The following is a 27220-nucleotide window of genomic DNA, read 5'->3' as shown; positions in this document are numbered from 1 at the left end:
TGCAGTAGTCGAGTTGACTTAGTACGAGGGATTGTACCAAGATTCTGAAGGCAGAGTTATCAAAGTATGCTTTAATGGATTTAAGTTTCCAGAGGGTGAAAAAACTCTTTTTGATTAGGGAATCCACCTGATCTTTCATGGTGAGGCATTGGGCCAGAGTTATACCCAGTATTTTAATGGTGGGCTGTTTGGGGTAGTTATGTTTGTTGATGTCTAGTGGGGTTTTGGTGTCATGAGGGCGCGGTGAAGCGACAAAAAATTTTGTCTTCTCAGTATTGAGCATTCAGTATTTTGTTCTTCCCTTAAATAAATTTGTAAGGAATTCTACAATTGTGGAGCTGTAACTGAAAAGATATATTGTCTACGCGTATAGATGGTTTTAAGTGAAGGAAGTCAGCAGATGTTGGTCAATGGACTGAAGTATTCTAGTAGAAGCATATGGAATTAGAACCCTATCGATGAAAGCTGGGGATTTGTAGAGCAGCGCCTTAAGGGATAACAAACATATTATTCTATGAGACAATGGAAGCCAGTGGGATTTTTTGAGAAGTGGTGAAACAATCAAATTTCTTTGCTTTCATGATGATTTTAATAGAGGCATTTTGAATTAGTTGTAAGTGCTTGATCTCCTTTTGAACAATACCTTTAAATAGGGCATTACAATAGTCAATTTTAGAGATGATCAACGAATGGATCAATATGTTTAGAAATTTGGGTTCTAACCATTTTGAAATTGAACAAATTTGCTGTAGTCTGAAAAATGTTGATTTTACTATGCTGCTGATATGATCATGATACGACAGTCTCTGAACAAATATAACCCCTAAAATTCTAATAGTAGTAACTGCCTGAAGGATAATAATATCTGTAAGAGTGATGAGGGAGTCGAATTTAAGTCCTTCTTTCCACAGGAAAAGCATTACATTTGACTTGGTAACATTAAGAGCAAGTCTATTGGTAGAAGCCTTTGATGGATTTGTTCGAGTTTCTTGGTAATAGAAAAAGCTTCTAAAGGTTCCTCGGTGTCTAGCGGATGTAAAAGTTGAATGTCGAGAATGCATTAAATCCAATAGATTGGCAAAGAGTCATTAAAGGCGCAAGGAAGATATTGAACAGGAGTGGCGAGAGAATGGACCCTTGAGGAATTCCATAATTTGAGGTGATTTATCCTGAGGTCCTGTTATTGAATGAAACAGTAGCAGATCGGTTTTCAAAATAGGAGCGAAAACATGCAAGAATCCAGTGATACCAACAGCTTTAAGGCGTGGCTTTCCCCAAGTCTACCTTAATAGAATGCATAGACTTAGCTCAAGGACAGAATAGCAGATAGCTGAACTTAAAAAAGGTTTGCCAACTGCTTTTACCACATCCTTCAAAATTCCAAAGCTTAATTATGTGTTGGTGAAAAAAAATTCTTTATTTGTTTTAAATTACTACTAACTTCACATGTGTCTTCTAGTCTGAACTTTTTAAAGAGCTGTCCTCCTCCACTCAAGATTTTATAGACCTCTATCATCTCTCTCCTCGAGGCTGAAGAGCCCTATTCTATTAAGCCTTTCCTCAGGGGAAGTTGTTTCATCCCTTTTATCATTTTGGTCAACTTTCCCAGTGCTTTTTCCAATTTCACTTTTTCTATATTGAAACAGGGGGACCAGAACTGCACATAATACTCAAGGTGGTCACACCAAGGCATGCTAAAGAAGCATTATATTCTTTATTTTATTCTATATTCCTTTCCTAATAGTTTCAAATATTTGTTTTTATGTCCATACAATGAGCAGAAGATTTAAATGTATTGTTCACAATGATGTGTAGATCTTTCCTCGGTGGTGCCTCACTGGTAGAGCTGCTGCCTCTGAACCCAGAGGTTGTGAGATCATATTCCAGTGCTGCTCCTGGGCAAGTCACTCAGTGCCCCAGTGCCCACCGCTTTGAATTTCAGCTTTGAATGCCAAAGCCACAAAAAGGCAGTATACAAGTCCCCATTCCCTTTCCCTCCTAATGTGGAACCTAGGATTTTATAGCTATAAAATTTGGGCTGGGGTTTTTTTCCTATGGGGATCATTTTGCAATTGTCCAAATAAAACTTAATCTGCCATCTGGATACCCAGCAGTCCAAGTCTCACAAGGTCCTTCTGCAATTTCAATCATTTTCACAATATTGAATACACTTCCCCCTCCCCATTTGCGGTTTCCACACTCGCAGTTTCACAAATTCGAGATTTTTTTGGGGGGGGAGGGGGGAAAAATCATATTTTATTACGTTCACGCCTCTCTCCAGGTGGTCTAGCATAGGAAGATCGCTCCTGCCCCATGCAGATCGCCAATAGGAAATGGCTGCCGTGAATTTCTGTCGTAGTCTTGAGAAACTACAGGAACTCACAGCAGTCATTTCCTATTGGCAATCTGCACGGGGCAGCTTAGGAAGATTGCTCCTGCCCCGAAAGCCTGCTAGACCACCAGGTAAGGCCTGGATGCCGGGGGGAAGGCGGGAGGGGGATGGGTCAGAAGATATTTGCGGTTTTTCTCCATTCACGGTCCGGATCTGCCCCATCCCCCGCGAATACTGAGGGAGAAGTGTAACTGTGTTATCTGCAACGATTTGTTCACTTCGCTTGTTCCCATTTCCAGATCATTTATAAATGATGATCAAACAGGGCTCAACAAACCTCAGGTGCCATATCACCATGGTGAAAAAACGACCTCACCTAGATGCACCAAACACTCCAATTGTGTGCCAATGGTCGCTAAAAAAGTTTGACTGGTTCAGCAACCAAAGGAAATTTGCAGACCCGATTTTCAAAATGGCTCTCTCAATGCGGTTGTACAATCTCCGACTGGCATGCAACCAACCTCATTATTATTAAAATAAGCTCATTAATATTAAAATGAGCCATCTGATCATTGGCCTAATATCACAAAGGCATGCACCAACTGGTAAAACCGACCTGAAAAAAATAGTAGTTCTTGCTGGTAGCTTAGACAGGTCTGCCATATTTTTCCTTTTTTTTTTTTTTACTATGGGCACAGATGGTGAACACACAATATCTGCCCCATTAAAAAAATGCCATGTCATCACACACACACCCCGACGATGACCCCCTGAAACAAAAATAAAGGAGGGATGCCCACTCCCTCCTGCTGCTGAACTCCACCCGCAGAACCCAACTGACCCCCCCCCTCAACTGCCCATCCTTACAAAAAAAAAATGGCAGGAGGGATGCCCACTCCAGTCTGCCTCAGCGCCCCCCAAGCTCCCTCTACACCTCCTGTACCTGGATGTAAGGGGAGGGGCCTAAGGTCCCAATTGGCCTTAGACGTCTGAGCCAGAGCCTTAGGCACCTTCCTGTGCATCCCAGGATGCACCGAGAAGGGGAAGGCCCACCATTTTGTAGTGGCAGGTCTGCGCGCAAGAGAGACTAGGCATTCTTCCTGCTGGGTTTTTTTTTTTTTAGGGGCAGGCAGTCGGGGGGGGGGGAATTGATTGAGCTTAGTGGGAGGGGGAGAGCACGGCAGCAGGAGGGAGTGGGCATCCCTCCTGCCTCTATTTTTGATCATCAGGGTGCTACAGGACTGGGTGGAGAAGAGAGAGAGAGGTAAGTGTCTGTATGCTACTAGGGGAAATGAGCAGTGGAGAAAGGCTAAGGCTGTAGCTTCTGGAGGTTCTAAAGGTATGTGTGTGAGTGGGTGTACCATCTGCCAACCCCAGATTTAGTCTCTCTCCACTGCTCCAGCAACTACATCCTAAAGCCTCTCACCTTTGCCAGACATGCTGCAGGTGGGTAGGCAATAGGTAGAACAAGGAAAAAGAAGGAAACTAGCCTTGGCAATAATACAAAAGTACAACAGAAGAGGCAAGAAAGATGTCTGAACCAACCCGTCATTACATTTATTTAAACCACTAGATGTATAAACAGTATAAAAGTCCTAGGTCTTTAAAAAGACCATTTGACCACTTTCCTAGGATCCCATTCACCTGGGACTTCAAATGGTCTTTTTAAAGACCTAGGACTTTTATACTGTTTATACATCTAGTGATTTGAATAAATGTAACGACAGGTTGGTTCAGACATCTGTTGCCTCTTCTGTTGTACTTTTGGGCAATAGGTAGAGCAGCAGCCTCTTATCCACTTCTTTACTACTATAATATGTACATCACATTAGGAGTGTGTGATTTATAAATGTGCATAAATAAATAATTCAATTTGGTACAGTCTGGCTCCTAGATAAATTTATTTGAGGCTTTTATTAAAAAGCACCAGACCCAGTACACTTTCTTTAGGCACTATTCACCTTTTCTATCTTTCAACCCAGGGTTCTAGGATGTTCTCCATCAATCTTACTTTTCTTTTTTCTTGGGGGGTAGAGGGAGGGCTGGTGTATTCTTTAGCAGCAGAGCAGAGTTCTAAATCTCTCTTGCTCTGAGTGTGGTGGGGGGGATTTAAAAGTTTTTCCTCTTCTGTGAGGCACCCCTGCTGGCCTAGCTGTGAAACCCCTAGCATACCTGAACTACCTCCTCCTCCACCAAGGATCACATGTCAAGGTGATTAAATAGGACTGGTCCTTTTGAGTGTGATGGAGATTGCTCACGCCAAAAGTGTGAGAACATTTTACACACCTCAATTTACACACCTCAACTCAACCTTGCTGCCTCTTTATGACACTGACCCTAACACGTGACCCCTCTGCTCTCTAGATTAGACCACTACCAAGTTTCTTCCTGGATTCCCCTCTCTCCTTCCACTGCTATGATTCCCATACTCCCCCTCCTGATGATATTAACCTTCCCCAATCTCTCCCCAAGCCATTGAACCCTTAATACCACACCACTTACTCTTCAAACCCATTCACTCTAAAGATCCAAAACTTTCTCCCTCTCATTTGGTCATCCCCACTCTCCCTGGTACACCTCACCCACGTCACGTCATCAAGTCCCCGCACACCTCCCCTACTTTCACCCATATCTTTTTCCACTTTCTCTTGCTCTCGGCTGGAGACATCAACCCCAATCCCAGTCCTCTCCACCAACTCCCACCCTACTCTTACAGACCACCTTACTCTTGTAGATCAAACCACAATATCACCAACATTATTTCTATTCTTCCCCCCTCCTCCCTGCCCTTATCTTGTGACCTATGCAATGCCTGTTCCATTCCTAACAAGCTTGCCTACATCCTTGACTTCTTCATCTCTTGATCTCTCTACCTGCTTTCACTGAGACCTTGATCTGCCCTAATGACTTTTACTGCCCTGTGTCATGGAGGCTACCTTTTCTTACATACGCTTTTCCTGGTTGGTCAAGGAGGTGGTACTGGGCTGCTACTCATATCCTCCTACAAATTTCAACCCCTTCTCCCACCTCAAATCTCAACGCTCTCCCTCCTTAGAAGTCCATTCCATCTGTCTATTCGCTCCCCTATCTCTCTGAGTAGCAGTCATCTACTGACCGCCCCCCTCCCACAATACATCCCACTCTTCCTTCCTTACCAACTTTGACTCCTGGTTCTCCTTTCTCAATCCCTCATCCCCTTCCCTCATTCTTGGCATCTTCAACATCCATGCTGACAAACCCTCCAACTCCTTGCCCTAACATCCTCATTCAATCTCTAGCTGTACACTAGCACCCCTACACACCAGAATGGCCGCTGCTTGGACCTAATCCTTTCCTCCAGCTGCTCGACCACCAAATTTTGCACCACCACCCTTCCCCTCTCTGACCATTATCTATTAATGTTCACAATTCATCACCCCACCCCCAGACCCAGCCAACTACCACCAATATGTTCAGGAACCTTCAGGCTATTAACCCTGGAGCCCTCTCCTCAACTATTATATCACACAAGACTATCAATGAAGCTGTCCTCTCCTATAACCCCATACTCTGCTCTAGATAACCTCACTCCTCCAATTTCACACCCTCTTCAACATGCCAAACCCCAACATACCCAGGTCTGGCCGTCCAAGCAAGCTGACTCCCAGAGCAGATCACAAGATGCTAAAAGAAGTCTCAAAAAAACCTAAAATGTTATCACGGGACCTACAGAAGGCTCTTGCTACTGTTGATGTGAAAGTGCATGCCTCTACAATCAGAAAGAGACTGCACAAATTTAACTTGCATGGGAAATGTTCAAGGAGGAAACCTTTGCTCTATAAGAGAAACAACAAGGCCAGACTGAAGTTTTCCAGAGAGAACATAGACAAACACCAAAACTTCTGGAATATAGTGTTCTATGGACAGATGAGTCTAATATTGAATTATCTGGACACCAGAAAAGAGGACATGTTTGGTGTACACCAAATACAGCATTCCAGGAAAGAACCTCATACCAACTGTGAAGCATGGAAGTAGAAGTGTCATAGTTTAATGATGCTTTGCTGCAGCAGGACCTGGCCAGCTCACCATCATAGAATCCACCACGAATTCTACCATGTATCAGAGGGTGCTTGAGGAACATGTGAGACCATCTGTAAGAAAATTAAAGCTGAAGTGGAACTGGACCCTGCAACATGACAATGACCCAAAACATACCAGTAAATCCACCAAGGACTGGCTGAAAACTAAGAAATGGAAAGTTCTACAGTGCCCGAGTCAAAGCCCTGATCCTAACCCCATTGAGATGCTGTTGGGTGATTTGAAACCCCTCAAACATCTCACAGCTGAAAGAAATTTGCATTGAGGAGTGGGCCATACTTTCCTGTTTCATGAATAAGTCAAGAAAAATTTTGTTGTTTACCTGCAATTACATCACTTTCTTTTCCAGAGATAAATAAAAAAAAGATTTGACATCGATATGTGAACATTTCTTAAGAAAGAACTGAATATTTCATGGGGTGTCCTAATTTTTTCACATGGCTATAATTAACATCTGTTTGACTACATTTGAATATGATTTTCAGCCGTCTTTGGCACACACTTGTTATCCCAGGACAAGCAGGCATGATATTCTCACACATGGGTGACGTCATCTACGGAGCCCCAGCGCGGACAGCTTTTCAAGCAAACTTGATTGAAGTTTCAAGTTTGCACACTGCACCACGCATGTGCTAGCCTTCTTGCCCACTAGAGGGCGCATCCCCACCTCGTGGTCCTCAGTTCTAATTCATCCGCGGAGCCAGAAGCCCTGTGGATTTTTTAGTGCTCTTTTGCCTTCTGTCGCCGCGGCTGTGTAGGTTTTTTCGACGCGGTCGCTGCGTTTTTTCTCTTCTTTAATTTGCTTCTCTTTGATTTTCAAAAAAAAAAAAAAAAAAAACGTGTTATATTTTTTGCGCTCCGGGGGCTCCCGGTAGCCACGGCCGAGGAACCTCGTTCGTTCCCGGCCCCTTTTTGGGCCTATGTCCCGGCCCGTTACGGGATTCAAAAAGTGCGGCACTTGTGACCGGCTGTTGTCGATCACAGATCCCCACAGGCGTTGTCTGCGGTGCTTGGGGCCCCATCACCCGACCGACTCCTGTTTGAAGTGTGGGACCTTTCAAAAAAGGGCTCTCACGCGTCGCATTGCCCGCATGGCGGAACTTTTTTCTCCCGACGTCCCGACGGGGATGGCCTCGAGCTCGGCCTCGGCTTCGGCCCCGGCCTCGGCCTCGACCTCGACATCGGGCCCTCCTGCCTCGCCTCGACCCTCGGTGCCCTCGAAGCAGGTTGCCTCGTCCAGCAAGGCCTCGGGTAAGTCTCCACTTCCCTCCTCAGCTCCTGGATCCAAGAAGCCACCCTCGGGCGCCTCATCGGCGGTTGGGTCTGCCTCCGCCCAGCCCAGGGTGTCTAAATCGATAGCCCCGAGGGAATACTCGAGACCGAGGTCGCCCTCTGTGGAGCATCGACAGGTGCTGCCCCAGGGTATGTCCATCCCTGTGTTTCAGGACTTGCTCCGGGCTTTGATCGCCTCGGAGCTGTCCGGGGCCATTGAGCACCTGCAGCAGGCTTCGGCCTCGACTGCCTCGGCCTCGACTGCCCCGCAGTTGGCGACCTCGGCCTCAGGTACCGGGGCTTCGGCCGCCGAGGCACCTGCCGCCTCGACCTCGGCTTTGGCCTCGGACCGGGCCTCGATGGGACAGCCTGAGCGTAGCGTCAGGCCCAAGGACAAGCTGCGCCGAGTGCGGCGGATCTCCTCTACCTCGTCCTCGAGGTCCTCGCGGGGCTCCTCGCCTTCGGGTAGACCTCGGGCGAGGCGCCGACCGAGGAGAGCCAAGCGGTCTCGGGTCTCGCCTCGCGGACGCGGGCGCTCATCGCCTCCCGAGGGCGAGTCCTTGCGAGTCGAGGAGCTCCGAATGGATAATCCAAAACTTTTTCGGTCCCCGTGCAGAGAGGGTTCCCGTGCCTCCTCGACGGGGCGGAAGGGACGGACCTCGATTCCCCGCACCCCGGGGGGTTCCCCCAGGGGCTCGTTCCAGCGGGCTGGGTCCCCGACCCCCTCGAGGTCACGGGACCGTGCCTCGTGGGGTTCGGGATCTGCCAGGGAGCCGAGGTACTCCCGCGAGGCTTCTCCCTTTGCCTCGGCGGGGAGATCTAGGACTCCTTCTCCTCCCGCCAGAACTTCGTCTTTTACGAAGTTCGTCCATGACATGGCGGGGGCGTTAGGGGTGGACTTATCGGCGGGTTCCCACCATTCCAAGGAATATTTGGAGGAGCAGGACCTTCCCACTCCCCAGAGGGAATCTCCTCGCCTCCTGCTGAACAAGGTCTTACATCAGACCTTGCTGAAAAACTTGGAGGCTCCTCTTACAGTCACGGTCGTGCCCACCAAGATGGAGGCGAAATACCGGACCATTCCGCCTAAGGGGTTCGAGAAGGGGCAACTCTCGCACCAATCAATCCTGGTGGAGTCGGCCCTTAAGAGGTCACAACCCTCTCGGGTGTCTGCTGCGGTCCCCCCTGGGAGGGAAGGTAGGACCCTCGATAAGTTTGGCCGTCGCCTCTATGCTAATTCACTCATGGCGACGCGGGTCCTTAATTATGCCTTTTCATACTCGTCCTATTTAAGGTCTATGGTCAAGGACATGCCTGAATTCCAGGGGGTGATCCCGGCTTCGCACAAGGACAGGTTCGCCACCTTTATGTCGAACCTTTCACAGCTGCGCCTCTACCTCTTCCATGCGGTATTCGACGCCTTTGAGCTCGCCTCGAGGGTATCGGCCTGCGCGGTGGCGATGCGTCGCCTGGCGTGGCTGCGTACCCTCGAGATGGACTCCAACCTGCAGGAGCGATTGGCAAATTTGCCCTGCGTGGGGTCGGAGTTGTTCGACGACTCCTTAGAGGCGGCGACTAAGAGGCTGTCTGATCAGGAGCGTTCGCTTGCGTCCCTTGTCCGCCCCAAGCCTAGGGCCTCGCAACAAAGGCCTTTTCGGCAGCCTCCGAGGCGGTATCCTCAGAAGACGACACCAGCCTTTTCTAGGCCTCCGCCCCGACGACCACCCCAGCAGGGTAGGGGAGGTCCCTCCAAGCCCGCTACGCAGGCTGCGTCCAAGCCCGCGCCGTCCTTTTGACGGGATGAGCGGTTGGGGGCGGGCCCTCACCGCAACTCTGCCACATTCCCTTCCCATCGGGGGTCGACTCTCGGCTTTTGCCCGAGCTTGGACGGAAGTTACGTCAGACGCATGGGTGCTCCGGACCATCTCAGAGGGCTATTCGCTCAACTTCTCCAGGCAGCCTCCGGACATGCCTCCCGGGGCTTGCCCGCCCAATCGGAGCCAGTTGGCCCTTCTCCAGGAGGAAGCCAGGTCCTTGTTGAGCCTCCGAGCAGTCGAACTGGTTCCTTGCGACCAGAGGGGTCGGGGGTTTTACTCCCGTTACTTTTTGGTCCCAAAAAAGACCGGGGACTTGCGCCCCATTTTGGACCTTCGGAAGCTCAACAAGTTCCTGGTCCGGGAGAAGTTCCGTATGTTATCGCTTCCGATTCTGTATCCCCTCCTGGAGGAGGGGGATTGGATGTGCTCCCTGGACTTGAAGGAAGCGTATACCCATGTTCCGGTGCATCCCGACTTTCGCAAATTCTTGAGATTTCAAGTGGGGGAGTGGCACCTTCAGTACCGGGTCCTCCCTTTCGGCCTGGCTTCGTCCCCTCGGGTGTTCACGAAGTGCATGGTGGTGGCCGCGGCTGCCCTGCGCTCCCGGGGGTTGCAGGTCTTTCCCTATCTGGACGATTGGCTCATCAAAGCCCCGACCAGGGAGGGAGTTATTTCAGCGACCCAACAGACTATTTCACTTCTTCAGGGTCTAGGGTTCGAAGTGAACTTTCCCAAGTCTCAATTGTGCCCGACTCAGTCGCTGCAGTTTATAGGAGCCGTGCTGGACACGGTTCTCCTCCGAGCGTTCCTCCCAACTCCTCGGTTGGAGGCTCTGCTGCGCTTGGGTCGGCAGATCTCGCTGAGGCCTGTCGTGTCGGCTCAGCGCATGATGGTGCTTCTGGGTCACATGGCTTCGACGGTCCAGGTGACTCCGTTCGCCCGCTTGCATCTGAGGCTCCCTCAGTGGACGTTGGCCTCGCAGTGGCGCCAGGATCGCGACCCGGTGTCTCGCCTAATAACGGTGACTCCTTCTTTGAGACGCTCGCTCCGTTGGTGGACCAACTCTTCCAATCTTTCCGGGGGTTTGCTCTTTCGCGTTCCTCCGCATCGCACAGTCCTGACCACGGACTCTTCGGAGTATGCGTGGGGGGCACATGTCGACGGTCTTCGCACACAGGGCCTATGGTCGGCCGCGGACCGTCGGTGTCACATCAATGTGTTGGAGCTGCGTGCTATTTACCTGGCTGCTCGAGCTTTCGGGCATCTCCTGCGCAATCAAATAGTGCTCGTCAGGACGGACAACCAAGTGGCCATGTATTATGTAAACAAACAAGGGGGCACGGGCTCTTGGCCTCTGTGCCAGGAAGCCCTGCGCCTGTGGACTTGGGCAGTCTCTCAGAACATTTTCTTGCGTGCGGTTTACATTCAGGGAGAGATGAATTGTCTGGCAGACAAGCTCAGTCGTCTTCTCCAGCCGCACGAGTGGTCGCTGAACTCCCGGGTTCTACGCGAGGTCTTCGACCGTTGGGGGACTCCTCAGGTGGATCTGTTTGCCTCACCCGAGACTCACAAACTACCGCTCTACTGTTCTCGGATGTTTTCCCGGGAACGCCTCGAGGCCGATGCATTTCTTCTCGACTGGGAAGGGAGGTTCCTTTATGCGTTCCCTCCGTTTCCCCTGATCTTGAGAACGCTGGTGCATCTCAAATTAACCGGAGCCACTATGATTCTCATTGCGCCTCGTTGGCCCAGACAGCACTGGTTTTCCCTGCTGCTTCAACTCAGTGTCCGGGAACCTCTGCTTCTGCCTGTCTTTCCCTCTCTGCTGTCTCAGAGTCAGGGTTCGCTGTTGCATCCCAATCTTCAGTCTTTACATCTGACGGCTTGGTTCCTTTCCCCTTGACTTCGGTTCCTGTTTCTCAGTCAGTACGGGAAATTCTGGAGGCCTCGCGGAAGGTCTCGACTAGACTTTGTTATTCCCAGAAGTGGACCAGATTTTCATCCTGGTGCTTCTCGAACCACCTGGACCCGAGTTCGGTGCCCGTGTCTTCGGTGCTGGAATATCTGTTGCATCTGTCGAATTCTGGTCTGAAGACGACTTCCATTCGAGTACATCTTAGCGCTATCGCAGCATTCCATCAACATCTCGAGGGTCGTCCCCTCTCTTTACATCCTCTGGTTTCTCGTTTCATGAGGGGTCTTGTGAATGTCCATCCTCCTCTGAAACCTCCTACTGTAGTGTGGGATCTTAATGTGGTCTTGGCTCAACTGATGAAGCCGCCTTTTGAGCCCATAGACAAATCTCTCCTTAAGTTTCTCACTTGGAAAGTGGTCTTTTTGATTGCGCTTACCTCCGCTCGTCGGATAAGCGAGCTGCAGGCTTTGGTTGCGGATCCCCCTTTCACGGTGTTCCATCATGACAAGGTGGTTCTCCGCACCCATCCTAAATTTTTGCCTAAGGTTGTGTCTGATTTCCACCTCAATCAGTCCATTGTTCTTCCGGTATTTTTCCCGAAGCCCCACTCTCATCCTGGTGAGGCGGCGCTTCACACGCTTGACTGTAAGAGGGCGTTGGCTTTTTATCTCCAACGTACTAAGTCTCATCGGAAGGTTCCTCAATTGTTTTTGTCCTTTGATCCTAATCGGGTGGGACATCCTGTTTCCAAGCGCACCTTGTCCAACTGGTTAGCTGCTTGTATTTCCTTTTGCTACGCTCAGGCTGGTCTCCCGCTCTCGGGTCGAGTCACGGGGCATAAGGTCCGAGCGATGGCAGCTTCGGTTGCTTTCCTCCGATCCACTCCTATGGAGGACATATGTAAAGCTGCCACTTGGTCTTCGGTTCATACGTTCACCTCCCACTACTGTCTGGACACTTTGTCCAGAAGCGACGGCCGGTTTGGCCAGTCGGTGTTACGTAACCTGTTTTCATGAATTGCCATCCTCCCACCGGCCCTTTTTTGGTTAGCTTGGAGGTCACCCATGTGTGAGAATATCATGCCTGCTTGTCCTGGGATAAAGCACAGTTACTTACCGTAACAGGTGTTATCCAGGGACAGCAGGCATATATTCTCACAACCCGCCCACCTCCCCGGGGATGGCTTCTTTGCTTGCTATGGAACTGAGGACCACGAGGTGGGGATGCGCCCTCTAGTGGGCAAGAAGGCTAGCACATGCGTGGTGCAGTGTGCAAACTTGAAACTTCAATCAAGTTTGCTTGAAAAGCTGTCCGCGCTGGGGCTCCGTAGATGACGTCACCCATGTGTGAGAATATATGCCTGCTGTCCCTGGATAACACCTGTTACGGTAAGTAACTGTGCTTTTCCTGTGCTAGTGCCTACTAAACATCCTATGCACATTAGAGCCGTGTTATGTTTTGAGTTTCAGGGCCTTAGAGGCCAAAATTCTGTCCTTGGTGGTCAAAATTCTGTCCTTGGTGGTCAGAGTTTTTGAAAACATTGATCACTGTTAAAAGTATACCACATATTCTGGCATCATGATACTGATGCTGAATATCCATAATCTGTGCTGACCAGAATTAGTATCCAGTTAATGGCGACACTGAAACTGCTAACAGATAGCCAATCAGCCAAAACTAGGACAGCAAAAAGATTGTTTTTTAAGTGGTTAGAATATTATTGCTGACTGGATATCCTCCAGCTGCATCCAAGCTCTGCTCCTGGACCATCCTAGCTCTATTCAGATAGTGTCAAGACAGGCAGATGGATTAAATTTAATGCCATTAAGCTAGCCTGCTTACCAGCACATTATTCTATGTTTCTATACTTCAAGGAAGAACTTAGGGGGGAGGATCATTAGAGTGGGCAGACTTGTTGGGCCAGTGGCCCTTTTCTGCCATCATATCCCTTTTCTGTTTCTATATCCATTTAGCAATGCTCACTACACATATGTACTAACTGGTAGATGTGCTTTTGAATATGAGAGATTTTAAGAAGGGCACCTGAGGCATACACTGTATAAGTAAGTAAAAAAATGCACTGTGCTAATATCATTCAGCATCTAGGATTTATATTTTAACTTCAAAATTAGATGTTAAAATAATGTGCAGGTGATGTTAGTCCAATAAAAAATGTAATACATTTATGACTAGTTTTTGAGAGCTATGACTCCTTTCAACACTAGCTTACATAAAAGGAAGCTTAGTACTCAAAAGCTAGTCATAAAAGTTATTTAAAAAAAAAAACAACCAAAAATCACCAACTACGGTACTTGTTAACTTTTATTTCGATCTATTAAGTGGACTAACAATGCAACTATACTGTATCATATAGTAATATTTTAAGCCTCACAGTACATGCATAAAATAAAGATAAATAAAAATTCTCCATTTTAAATAATTTGTTAATATTTTAGTTATCCACAATACCTCTAAACAAATGGGAGTAGCAGAATAAATCTGTTACGTGAAGTGAGACCTGACTGGTTTACAGCAATCAAAAATTACAAATACACTTGTTCGATCTAGAATATTTGCTCCCAAAGACTTAGCAGAGCTGCTTTGACATTTTTCAATACATTTTTAATATTTTAGAACTGGTAGAGTACAGTGTTTCACAAGTGACAACAGCTTTTGAATCATTTTTCCCCAAATCAGCAGAATTTGCAGAAATGCAGAAACATCAGCGAAACATACATCTGTTTTTAATCACAACTAATGATTCACACTCATACATGCTTCAAGTAAACAAAATGTACTAGAACAGTTTTCTTCAATGCAAGGCCCGGGGGCCAATGGCAACCCCCGGAGACCTCTTTGGCTGCCCTTGCCTTTCTGGTCATTTTTTTTTCCTGCTACTCTGCTTCTCTACCCATGCTCAGAACAGAGAGGGGATAGATGGGATAAGAGCACCTGCTTGAAGGACAAGACATTTCTCAATAGACAAGAGAATGCATGTGGAAATAGTCACAACCTTGAGAATACTACTCAATGAAGTCTGAAAGTGGGCTATAGGGATGGATGTCAGCAGTGTCATCCTCCATGGGAAAATATTTTGTGGCTCTCCTTCAGCTCATTAGAAATCAAAGTGGCCCCAGCTTAAAAACTGATGAAGACCACCACTGTACTAAAAGCACAGTATAAGGAACAAGTTTATATCCTCTGAGATGGGTGTGAATGTGCTCTACTTAATTCATTTTTGAGAGGATGCAGGTTTTTAAATAATAAAAGAAAAAACAAAAACATAATACACAGCCAGTTTATGCATTTGTCTAAAAGCAGCTATAAGATTTTGGTTAAATTAAGTTGTAAGAACACCTGCATTGCATACAGTCTGTGTATGGTAGACCCACTCTAAAATCGTGATAAATTTTACAGTTTACATAACATCAATTTGCTCGTCTTCAGCAGACGACACTAATTCCAAACATGATCTACTTTAGTTTATACTAACATTTTAGTAGAACTTTTCTTTTGATGAGTGACTTTAAAACACCAATGTTGAGAAGGCAAATAATTCAATCGGCTCATATCTGAAAGTAAGCCACCTGTAAATCTGAGCCTTAATTTTTCTCTCTTTAAAAGTGTTAATGTGCCCATTTTTAGACCTATACGTTTCTATAAGCATATTGTATATAACAGCCAACGTGAATGATCAAAGCTTTAGAGTTTCCACTAAAGCAGATGAGATTCGCTTTCAATGCAATGGTTACCACCGTTCTAAAGACAAATAAATATTACCTTGCAAAAAAGTTTGCGAAGCCCAGTTTCTTGGGCTTTAGCCCAGCATCACCCGAAGAATCCCCGGATAACGTCAGCCCGTCGGGCACATTCTCCGGGGCACTCTGGCGGCGGCTGACTTCAAAAGAGTTCCTGGAATTGAGATTAACGTCCATGTAGGCGATTCTGTTCGTCTCGTCGGCCACAAAGCAAGCGGAGACGGCGCGGGCACTAGCAGGAGACGAAGCGCTGCTCGCCGAGGAAGGGCTGTCCCGCTCGTTAGTCCTACCATCCGAGGGCTCGAACGCGTTGTCCTGCGAGAGCGCAGCGCGAACCCTGTTCAGCAGCAACGCGCCCTGGGCAGCCTTCTCACAGCCTCGCGACGAGTCCTGGGCGCTAGTCCCCGGCGGCTCCGAGAGCGCGCAGCAGCATCTGCCGGGCTCCTCCTGAGCCGCCCCGGCCTCCCTCCGATTCCAGCTTATTCGCTGAACCTCCAGGGCCGGGAAGCAGCACTTGTGCTCGCTTCTGTTGGCGTTCACCTCCTGGGCCAGCAGGCAACAAGTGTTGGAGAGCGCGAAGCCGCCGTTGGGCATCCTCCCTTCCCGCCGCTGCCCGGCTGCGGCCACCTCCCGCCCGTACTCTTCATCCCGCCAATAGTCCACGTCTCCGTTGCTGAGTTTCTCGTCCGCCGGGCCGCCGAGCGCAGCGGGCTTGGGCCGCCGCCCATCGGCGGCGCGGCACCCGGCCAGGGCAGCTTTGGCCTGGACGGACGGACACGGGCGGCCTCGCTCCACGCCGCCGGCTCTCCGCTGCTTCTCCTCAGCCGAGCAGCCTCCCACCATCCTCAGCTCCGCCCGCCCTCCAGCATCCTCCGGCCCAACCATTTACTGCCGCAGGTCGGCGGAGGAGGAGGGGGGGGGAGGTCCCCGCCGCGACCGGGCGGGGACCGAGCGGAGAGGTGGGGCGCTGGCGGTTCGGCAGAGACCCGCCACCCGCTACTCCGAACGCTCACTGCCGGAGGCAGTTGCCAACGGGCAAGGGACGGTGCGGAGCCTCAGGAGCCGGAGCGCGCACGTCATTTTACGCACCCAGGCGGTCTGACTGGGTTTTCGGGTCAGTGCGCAGGAACGGAAGTTGACGTCACGCACCGGCTCAAAGGAGACCATACAGTAGTTTCTTAAAAGGCTGGAGGGGAGGGTTGTGGTTCTCGTAGTGCTGGATTGAGATAGTCGTTTAGGAGAGATCGTTCGAAGGAGGTGGAAAGAACAAGGGAAGACAGAGCCCCACCTGCAAGTTCTCCCCCTCTTCCAGTAAGGGTTGCGGAGCAGCTGATCCTGAGTTGGGCAATAGGGCTACCATATGAGCGTTGGGAGCAGTTTTTAGTGCACCGGTCTGCACTAAAAACTGCTATTGCGGTTTTGTAAAATAAGGGGGGGGGTATTACATTTTATAACAGCCAAAATACAACTGTAACTTTAGAAAATATAACATACAAAGTAAGCATAGTGATACTGTCATCAGGGCATGATTAATTAGTTGAGGGCCCCTAGGCACACAAGTCCACTGGGCACCCCACCCTGCCCTGCCCCCATTTATTTACCCATTTTCTTATTTACATCTTTATTTCCACTTTATTTCTTTGATTTTAAAATTCAAAACAAACAACAAAGATTACGTGGCAGTGTACAGTTTTTCTTCTATGCAACCTCTAAACATCTCTCAACAAATCCCCCCTTCCTTCCTAGATGAAGAGATCTTCAGCTGGCAGGGCTTTGGGAAGCCCACCAATTTATATTTTGCATTTGGGTAGGAGGCTTGGGGCATGGCGGGAAGAAAATTTAGTGACTGCCATTTTACTGGATTAATACATTTCTAACTTAGCTTTAAGAGGTTAAAACCTCTTTCTTCAGGTCAGTAAATTATACTGCTATTACAGTATCCCTGTCCTGACCTGAGGAAAGGAGCTATGGTCTCTGAATTAGTAAAAAAATGTATTACAATTAGTCCAATAAACAAGATCGCCTTATTTCCATTTTCTATTAATAAATGATTATCAATAAAGCTACAATAATATTTTATCCTAAAGCAAAAATAAATAAATAAAGCAGATAAATTTTTTTCTACCTTTGTTGTCTGGTTTCTGCTTTCCTCAACTTCTCATCAGTCTCTTCCTTCTATCCACTGTCTGCCCTCTCTGCCTCTTCCATATGGCATCTGCTCTCTTTCTATGCCTCTTCCAGAAACTGTCTGCCTCTCCCTTCCATCTCTCTCCCCAATGGTGTGGCATCCATCTACTTCTCTCCACTCCCCCCATGGTGTGGCATCTGTCTTCTTCCCTTTCATCTCTCCCTCCTCCCCTCAGATCTGGTATCTGTCTCCTTAGTTTCTCTTCCCTCCCCCATGCCCTGGTATCTTTCTGCTCTTCTCTTCTATCTCTCCCTCCCCCTCCATTATCTGACATTTTCCCTCTTGCCCCTGGTCTTGCATCTGTCTCTTTCCCTTCCCTTCCCCTCCATGTCTGTTATCTCCTTTCCTTCTCCCCTCCCTCCCTCACATGGTCTTAGCATCTCTCTTCTCCTCTCACTTCCTTGGTCTTCCTTCTCCCTCCTTCCCTCTTTCTCCCCAATTGGGTGCAGCAGCATGCCCCTTCCCCCCCCCCCAACTGTCTAGTGTGGTAAGGTGAGGTCAGCTTCCCTCCCACTCCCTTGCTGCCCTCTTGCCCGCCGTCTGTATGCAAACTGAACCCAGGTCATGGGGCTCTAACATTGTGCATGCGGGCTTCCCTTCTCCTCTGAAACAGGAATTTACATCATGAGGGGGAGGGAGGAGAAGGGAAGCTGGTGCGCACAGTATTAGAGCCCCACAGTCTGAGTTTATTTCGCTCTAATATTGTGCGCGTCTGAGATCCCTCATATCCTGCCCAGATGAGGGGCCACCTTGTGCTGGACAGAGGGAGGAAGAGCAGCTTCCAGGCCCACAAGAAATGAACCCTTCATCCTCTTGGCTGTCGATCAAATGTATGCAAATCGACACAAGCCTTCCTCAGGGGACTAGTGAGAAACTAAAAATCATAAACAATAAAACAACATATAAACAATCATATCACATATACATGGCTTAATACATTTATTATAAAACTGATGACATCAAAACGATCCATAAAACAATCATACTGAAAAGTAATAATAAGACAAAATGCAAAGTACATATTGAATTAAAAAAAAGTACATATTGAATAAAAAATGCATATTAGATAAAAAAGAAATAAATGAAAATAGAAATGAAAGTAGAGGAACAACAGACAAATGAAATAAAAGATAAAATAGATTATCCCAGGACAAGCAGGCAGCATATTCTCTACATGTGGGTGACGTCATCCACGGAGCCCCGTCGCGGACAGCTTTTCAAGCAAACTTGATTGAAGATCTCAAAGTTTGCTAGTGCTGCCCACACATGTGTGTGCCTTCCTGCTCCACTAGAGGGGGCATCCCCTCCTCGTGGTCTTCAGTTCTTAGTTTTCCGCGGAGCCAGTAAGCCCTGTCTCTCTTCTCTGCGTTCTCTAAGTGCCTTTCTAGCACCTTGGCTTCTTTGTTTTACTCGGGAATCGCTGTGCGAGTTGTACATTTCTTGTTTTACTTGGTTTTTCATTTTTTGTTTTTTCGGTTCAGCGACCGGGGGCTCCTGGTTCGCCGTGGCCGCTTGGCCTCGAGTGGCTGTGGCCATTTGTACCTTATGTCCCGGCCTCTTACCGGGATTAAGAAGTGCTCCCCAGTGCGGTCGGGTTATTTCAATTACAGACCCGCACCGCTAGTGTATTTGGTGTTTGGGTGCGGATCACCCCTCGGACTCCTCTCCTCGTTGTGCTACCCTTCAGCCTCGGGCTCTTCGGCGACATAGGGCCAGGATTGCGGAGCTCACATAAGAACATGCTTTACTGTTAGAAATAAAATCAGCAAAATCCCAAGCCTTCAAATTCAGACTGCAGTATGACTATTAACTATCTTAAAAAAAAGCTAATGCTCTGTCACAGTTTTTTGCAAATCAATGTGCAGCAGTGCCAAGTCTTATCTCTACATTTGGCTAGCTACATCATTGGACCCCTGAGGAAGGTGTCCTACCGAAACATGGTCCGTTTTGGGTCCGCTCTGTACAAATGTGGACAGTGTTTTAGCCTTTTGAAGAAATAAACAAAGATTTTGAACACTGGTTGTTAATACCCAGTTGAACAAGCAGATCAAGGCAGTTTATAAAATGAGTTATATGGGTAAGCTTGAAATCTATGGTAGCTCTCAGAGCTTTCTCGTATTCACACTGCGTCCCTTTACATGAAAGAGGTTGGAGACCAATGATCTAGTGAGACTCAAGGAATGAGAGTTATTAGTTAAACATAATTGAACTGTGTCCATTGAAATCTTGCTAGTCATATTGCTTTAGCAGCTCTTTCATCTAGGATAGTAGTATATTACACAAGTTCAGAGCTTCCCCAATAAAAGATCTACTTTAACCTGTAAACTGCTTTGATAAACTTATAGCTTCTGATTGGTGGTTAAGTAGCCCTTTGTAAATAAATAAAATACTTAGGGCTCCTTTTATCAAGGCGCGCTACAGGGTTAGCGCGTCGTACATTTCATCACGCGCGGCAGGCGGTTTAACGTGCAGTATTCCACGCATTAAACCGCTACCGCGCCTTTGTAAAAGGACCCCTTACTGTATTAACATATCAATTAACACAGTAAGTAGTTTATTCAGATTTTCTGCTTGATTGAAGTTCCTGCTTTGATTAATGCCACTCAGTTTTATTTCAGAAGTATTCCAAGCCAATGCCCTTATAAACTAAAAATGCATTTATTTATTTAAAACATTTATTACCTGCAGTACGCACAAATCTAGTTAGGGTACAACTTAAACATTACCTTTTGATTGCTACTCAGGCATTTGATGGGGGGGAATCTTTTCTTATAGGATGTATAGGGCAGTCAGTCAAACCAGAATGGCTCCATAAAGCGCTGGGAACAGAGCACAGGTGCTCAGAGGGCCATCTCCGAAGGACTGCATTCTCCAGGTATTTCATTATACATAACTTAATGCTTTTACATATGGACAATGTAATCTGCTGTACACAAATAGCAAAATCTGTTCCCATGCAATGGGGGAAGAAGGGAAAGGGATTTGTATACTGCTATTTTGTAGTTTTACAACCACATTCAAAGCAGTTTGCATATACTATAGGTACTTCAAGCATTTTTTCCCTGTCTGTCCAGTGTGCTCACAATCTATCTAACATACCTGGGGCAATGGGGGATTAAGTGACTATCACAATAATTAAAATACAGCAAGAACAAAATTCCACAAAATAGCTTCCAATACCTAAGTTGTGATTTTTAAATTCAAATTCAGAAATGTTCAACAGCAAAGGGCCCCTTTTACAAAGCAGCACTAATGATGTCAGCCAAAAATATCTCATAAATTTTTAATCATTGCACAAATCATTTTTTAAGTATCCAAAACCAAAAAATCTTTCAAAATCGTTTGATTTTTGTTGCCACCTATTGGCTGAGCAGGTTTACTGCATGTAATCTTTTCTAAATTTTGGGTCCTGTTATTAAGGTGTGCCTGATTTTAAGGCCAAATGGGATAGATACGTGGGATCTATTCACAGAGAAAGGTAGGGGAGGATCATTGGGGTGGGCAGACTAGATGGGCCGTGGCCCTTATCTGCCGTCTATTTCTATGTTTCTAATGATTAGTGTGCACTAAATGCCATGCAGTCCATTATATTCCTAAATCCATTAGTGCACCTTAGTAAAAGGACCCCTTTGTGTTTTATTTAGATTTGTTATATTTTTCTAATCTCTTTGCCTTCATTAGGTGCTGAACAGTGATGTGAATATCAGATACAGTTGTAATCTGATAACAGTAAACAGGATTCAGTTAAATGACAAGCAAGATGGAGCTACCTCTGTGGACACAATTTAAATTTAGATCAATTAAATTCAAGCATATTAAAAAAGACAGCACCAACAATAAATGTATTTATTTTTTCATGTTGGAGAACATTATATTCTTACCCCACACACACACTTTTTTTATTTAGCAGCACGGCCAAGCAGTGCAAGCTAAATGCCAAGCCGCTCAGTATTTAGCTTGTGCTGCTTGGTAAGCGCAGCTTGTTAAAAGGGGGAGTTAGTCTTTTAATTTACTTTTATATCCTTACAACTATTATGTTGAATAAAGGTGGTATGTCTACCATACAGCAAAGTGCAAGAAGCCAGCAGCAGGTACAAATTCTAAAATCTGGTTTCCTATCCAATTGCTTTAGGGTACATCTGCCTTTTGCTCAGCAGCACGAGAAGCAATGTCAGCTCATCTGCCTCCTTCAGAAGACTGATGGACAGACAAGTCATTGTGACCAACTCTTTTTTGCTCCTGTGCACAAGACAGATATTTCTGATAGGGAAGGAGCATATTTTTATGCTAGTTTACAGTATAGTTTTTAGCACTTTCAAATACATCTGAAAGGTATTTATGCAATGGTTCAATCTGTCTTCATTTGGAAGTTTAATATAATTTTCATTTATTAAAATCTTATCATGATATTAGCCCCATGGCAGTGGGAGATGATATGTGATTACATGTGTCTCCTGTTGTTGGGTCTGAGGGTGAGAAGGAGGATAGGCAACAGTGGTGCCACTGTTATGTGATTATCTGCACTGTGGATAGCGGGAAAGGGTTGAGGGAAGGAGAGCATTAGGGAAAAGATTGATAAGGGAAAATTGCACCTGGATTGGGTGAAGCAGGAAGAAAGATGAGAAAGGAGAAGGGCCTAGGTGGGACTGGGTAAGAAAGGAGGAATATTCATTTGGAGAAGAAAGGGAGGGTGAGAAGAGAAGACAGTCTGGAGGGAGGTAGGATTAAAAAGGGAAAGAACCTTTAAGAGGAGGGAAGGAAGGATGGAGGGGAGGGGATGCTGTGTGAAGGAGGAATAGTATCTGGAGGGCGGAAGAAAGGAGAAAAAGGAAATATAGTGCCTGGAGTAATTAGGAGGAAAGAAAAAAGAGTCTCTTTTAATGGCGGGAGGGGTAACAAAGGGGAAAGTGTGTCAAGAGGATGGAAGTGAGAAATGGCAAGGGTACTGGGAAGGATAATATAATAGGGAGGTAGAGACCACACAGAGGAAAGTATCTAGAGCAACCTTTATAGAGGGCTGCATGGATGTCAGTACTATCTCTAGTGGACTGCAACATTATGTAACGTTGGAAACAGAAATGCATAGACCTTTTGTGATAGATAAATAAGAAAAAGTTAATTAGAAACAGTGGAAACAAACTGCTGGAGTGGCTATTTGTGAAATACAGTATCTACAATTGCTAAAACTCTGTTTAATTATGTTTTCTGTGAATACTTCCCAACCCATGGTCTTGAAGGCAACATAAAATTCACAGGTTGCCAGCCCTTGATCTGGAGGGAGGGGTAAATAGGGAGAAGAGTAGAGATGAGATGGTAAAGAGGAGCTGAATGGATTAGAAAATGGTTGAGAAGCACTGTAGAAACTAGAGGCTTTGGAAATGGGAATGGGAGCAGGTGAAAGAGAGGGAAAGCGGAGGCTGGATGGGGATAAATGTTGGAGTAAGAGTTGCAGGAAGATTGATACTTAAACTGGACGTGGAGAACAAGGGAGTAGATGAAAGAGAAGGGGAATAGGAGGCTTGGAAAGCAGAGAGAGACATGGGGGCAATGGAAAGTTAGTTAATTCATATTTTTTTAATGATCACTTTACTGTTGATTCTTTTGCAACTGGATTACTGCCGCTCTCTATATTCAGGTATCTCACTTAAAGGGCTGCTGATCGGGGTTAGTGTGCATTTATCAAAGAAGGGAAGAAGTGTCTTCAGCAGCAGACTGGCTAAGAGGGCTTTAAACTAGAATTGTTGGAGCAGGGTGGTCAAAGGCCCCAAGTAAGTATAAGCCCTCAGCTAAGTGAATCACTAAATACCTCTACACAAATGGGAAAAAGGGGCAAACGACTGGCTGCAGGGATGGTGCAAGGAGATGAACTTTGGGTTCTTGCACCATGGAGAGGCATTGCAAGGACTACAGGGACCAGTCGGGTTACACCTGACCAGAAGAGGGAAGAACGTCCTTGGACACCATCTAGCCCGCCTACTACACAGGGCTTTAAACTAGGTAAGTTGGGGGAGGGTATGGGCACAAACAACCTACCTGGCGAGCTAAGCTGCCAATACTTTTTTGAGACTAAGGTAAGTAAACGCCGGTCTGGGTCAGGGGAGAGTATAAACACTTTCGAGTCTGGGGTTGGCTCACATTGTAATTCTGGGTCACATTGTAATTCTGGATCTAAGGGGAGTACACATTGTAATTCTGGGTCCAGCGAGAGAACACACATTGCAAATTGTACTAAAGGAGTTCAAGTAGCCCAAGTGGGAATACCCACACAGGGTACACACATTTCCGAGTCTGGGATAGGAACACACTGTAGTTCTGGGTCTGGGGAGTCCGGGATAGGTGCACGTTGTAACTCTGGGTCTAGGGAAAGTACAAAACATGCGAATAATGCAAAAGGTGTCCAAGTAGCTCAAGCGGGAACATCCCCACTGAGACATAACAAACATACAACATGGAGGGCTATGTACGTAAATGCCCACAGTCTGGGAAACAAGATCCTGGAATTAGAAACAGAAATGAGGAATGCCGACCTGGATGTGGTGGCGATATCTGAGACCTGGCTCACGGACTCCCATGGGTGGGACATGGTCATACCGGGTTACAACTTGCTTCGCCGGGACAGGGAGGGCAAAATGGGAGGAGGTGTAGCATTATATACTAAAGATGACATTAAGGTCACCAGAATCACAGATGTCCACTACACTGGGGAATCCCTTTGGGTAAATTTGGCCAGAGGGAAGGACAAATGCCTGTATCTTGGCATAATATACAGACCCCCCAAGACAACAGGATGACCTAGATATGGAATTAATTGAAGATATAGAGAATATCACCTGGCGTGGGGACACAATATTGTTAGGTGACTTCAACATGCCTGATGTGGATTGGGACACGCTTTCCTCTGCTTCCGGCAGCAGCAGGAGGCTATAAAACTCTATGAAGGGAGCAAGACTCAGGCAACTGGTGTTGGAACCAACAAGGGATCAGGCAATTCTGGACCTGATACTTACCAATGGAGAAAGTGTCACAGAGGTCTCGGTGGGCGACACATTGGCCTCCAGTGACCACAACATGGTATGGTTCAATCTCAGGAAAGGTTTCACTAAATCTAACATACTGACCAAGGTCCTCAAATTCAAGGACACAAACTTCAAAGAAATGGGAGACTTCATTCACCAGGCACTACAAAGCCAAGCAGAAACCGATAATGTGGAAGAAATGTGGTCGACTTTGAAAGCCACCATACAAGAAGCAACAAACCGCTATGTTAAATCAGTAAGTAAACGGCGAAGGAACAATAAGCCACAGTGGTTCTCTGCGGAGATTTCGGACCTCATCAAGGAGAAGAAAAAAGCATTCATCTCTTACAAACAATCAGGGAAACAGGACTCTAGGGAAATCTATCTGGCCAAGTCAAAAGCCGTCAAAACAGCAGTTAGGGAGGCCAAATTCCGCATGGAGGAGTCTCTAGCGAACAACATCCAGAAAGGAGATAAATCCTTCTTCAGGTATATCAGTGACAGAAATAAGAACTCAGGCGGGATAGTACGTCTTAGGAAACCAGACAGAGACTATGTAGAAGCGGACTCGGAAAAAGCCCAACTGTTAAATGAATACTTCTGCTCAGTCTTCACCCGCGAGGCGCCAGGACTCGGCCCTCAGCTACAGACAAGGGTTGACGCCGATGACCCGTTTAGTAATTTCGAGTTTACACCCAGCGGTGTCTACTGCGAGCTGTCAAAGCTTAAGGTTAACAAGGCAATGGGGCTTGACAACCTACTCAGGGAGTTGTGTGATGTCTTGGCGGAACCGCTATCTGCGCTCTTCAATCTCTCCCTTAGTACGGGTAACGTCCCGTTGGACTGGAAGATGGCTAACGTCATTCCACTCCACAAGAAAGGCTCCAAGATGGAGACAGCAAACTACAGACCGGTGAGTCTCACATCAATAGTGTGCAAACTAATGGAAACTCTAATCAAACGCCAATTGGATACGATCCTGAACGAGGAGAATCTACGGGATCCCCGTCAACATGAATTTACTAAGGGGAGATCCTGCCAATCCAACCTGATCAGCTTCTTTGACTGGGTGACGAGGAAGCTGGATGTTGGGGAGTCCCTGGACATTGTATACCTGGACTTCAGTAAAGCATTCGATAGCGTACCACATCGCAGGTTGCTGAGCAAGATGAGTTCTTTAGGATTGGGTGACACATTGACGAAATGGGTTGGGAACTGGCTTGGAGGTAGGTTTCAGAGGGTAGTAGTGAACGGCACCCCCTCCGAAATGACGGAGGTAATCAGTGGAGTGCCGCAGGGCTCAGTCCTGGGCCCGATCCTATTCAACATCTTTATTAGAGAATTGGCAGAAGGGCTGCAAGGTAAAATAACATTATTCGCCGATGACGCCAAACTAAGCAATGTAGTGGGCAAAAGCACAACAGACATAAATTCAATGTCTGACAACATGATGCACGACCTACTCCTACTGGAGCGCTGGTCTAGGTCCTGGCAACTCAGCTTCATTGCCAAAAAATGCAAAGTCATGCACCTGGACAGCCAAAATCCATGCAAGACTTACACCCTTAATAGCGAGATCCTAACAAGAACTGAAGCAGAATGAGACTTAGGGGTGATCTTCAGTGAGAACATGAAGACTGCCAATCAAGTGGAGTAAGCTTCATCCAAGGCAAGGCAAATCATAGGTTGCATACGCAGGAGTTTCGTCAGCCATAAGCCTAAAGTCATTATGCCATTGTATAGATCCATGGTGAGGTCCCACCTGGAATACTGTGTGCAATTCTGGAGACCGCATTACCGTAAGGATGTGCTGAGACTGGAGTCGGTCCAGAGAATGGCCACCCAGATGGTCTCGGGACTCAAGGTTCTCCCATACGAGGAACGGCTGGATAAGTTGCAGCTGTACTCACTCGAGGAACGCAGAGAGAGGGGTGACGTGATCAAGGCATTCAAGTATCTCACGGGCCGCATCGAGGTGGAAGAAGATATCTTTTTTTTCAAGGGTCCCGCGGCAACAAGGGAACATCCGTGGAAAATCAGGAGCAGGAAACTGCACGGGGACACCAGGAAATTCTTTTTCACTGAAAGGGTGGTTGATCGCTGGAATAGTCTTCCACTTCAGGTTATTGAGGCCAGCAGCGTGCCTGATTTTAAGGCCAAATGGGATAGACACGTGGGATCTATTCACAGAGAAAGGTAGGGGAGGGTCATTGGGGTGGGCAGACTAGATGGGCCGTGGCCCTTATCTACCGTCTATTTCTATGTTTCTATATACTAATGCTTGAAGTATGGGAAACAAGGTTCTGGATCTAGAGGCTACTACTAATCATTTATATAGGGCTGAAAGGCGTATGCAGCGCTGTACATTTTGCCATTTATAGATGGTCCTCACTCGGAAGAGCTTACAATCTAACTTGGACAGACAGACTTGACATACAGGGTTGGGGATGCAAAACGTAAGGTGAAAGGAGTTAGAAGTCAAAAGCACTCTGAAAGAGGTGGGCTTTTAACTGGGCCTTGAACACTGCCAGAGACGGAGCCCACTATAGGGAATCAGGCAGCTTGTTCCAAGCATATGGCACAGCAAGGTAGAAGGGATGGAGTCTGGAGTTGGCAGTTGAAGAGAAGAGCACAGTTAAGAGGGACTTACCAGCTGAGCGGAGCTCTTGGGGGGGATTATAGGGGGAGATAAGAGAGATTGTGAGGGGCAGCTGAGTGGGTGCATTTGTAAGAAGAGCTTAAATTGGATTTGGAAACGGATGGGAAGCCAATGAAATGACTTTAAGAGAGGTAAAGTGGCTTTCCCAGAATATGAGTCATGCAGCCGAATTCTGGATGGATT

General features: G+C 47.0%; 1 protein-coding gene across 1 annotated transcript in view; it reads right to left on the bottom strand.

Moving 5' to 3' along the window:
• Positions 1-16316, bottom strand: part of TBC1D12 (TBC1 domain family member 12) — a 164160-nt gene extending 147844 nt beyond the window's left edge. Inside the window, exon 1 of the mRNA XM_033940671.1 lies at positions 15197-16316. Within this exon, the coding sequence (XP_033796562.1) occupies positions 15197-16059 (863 nt within the window). The 5' untranslated portion in view covers positions 16060-16316. The remainder of the gene's footprint in view (positions 1-15196) is intronic.
• Between the last annotated feature and the right edge of the window lie 10904 nt (positions 16317-27220).

The sequence above is a fragment of the Geotrypetes seraphini genome, chromosome 4 (genome assembly GCF_902459505.1).
Source record: "Geotrypetes seraphini chromosome 4, aGeoSer1.1, whole genome shotgun sequence".
In the NCBI taxonomy this organism is placed as follows: Eukaryota; Metazoa; Chordata; class Amphibia; order Gymnophiona; family Dermophiidae; genus Geotrypetes; species Geotrypetes seraphini.
This window is presented reverse-complemented; position numbering and strand designations above follow the sequence as displayed.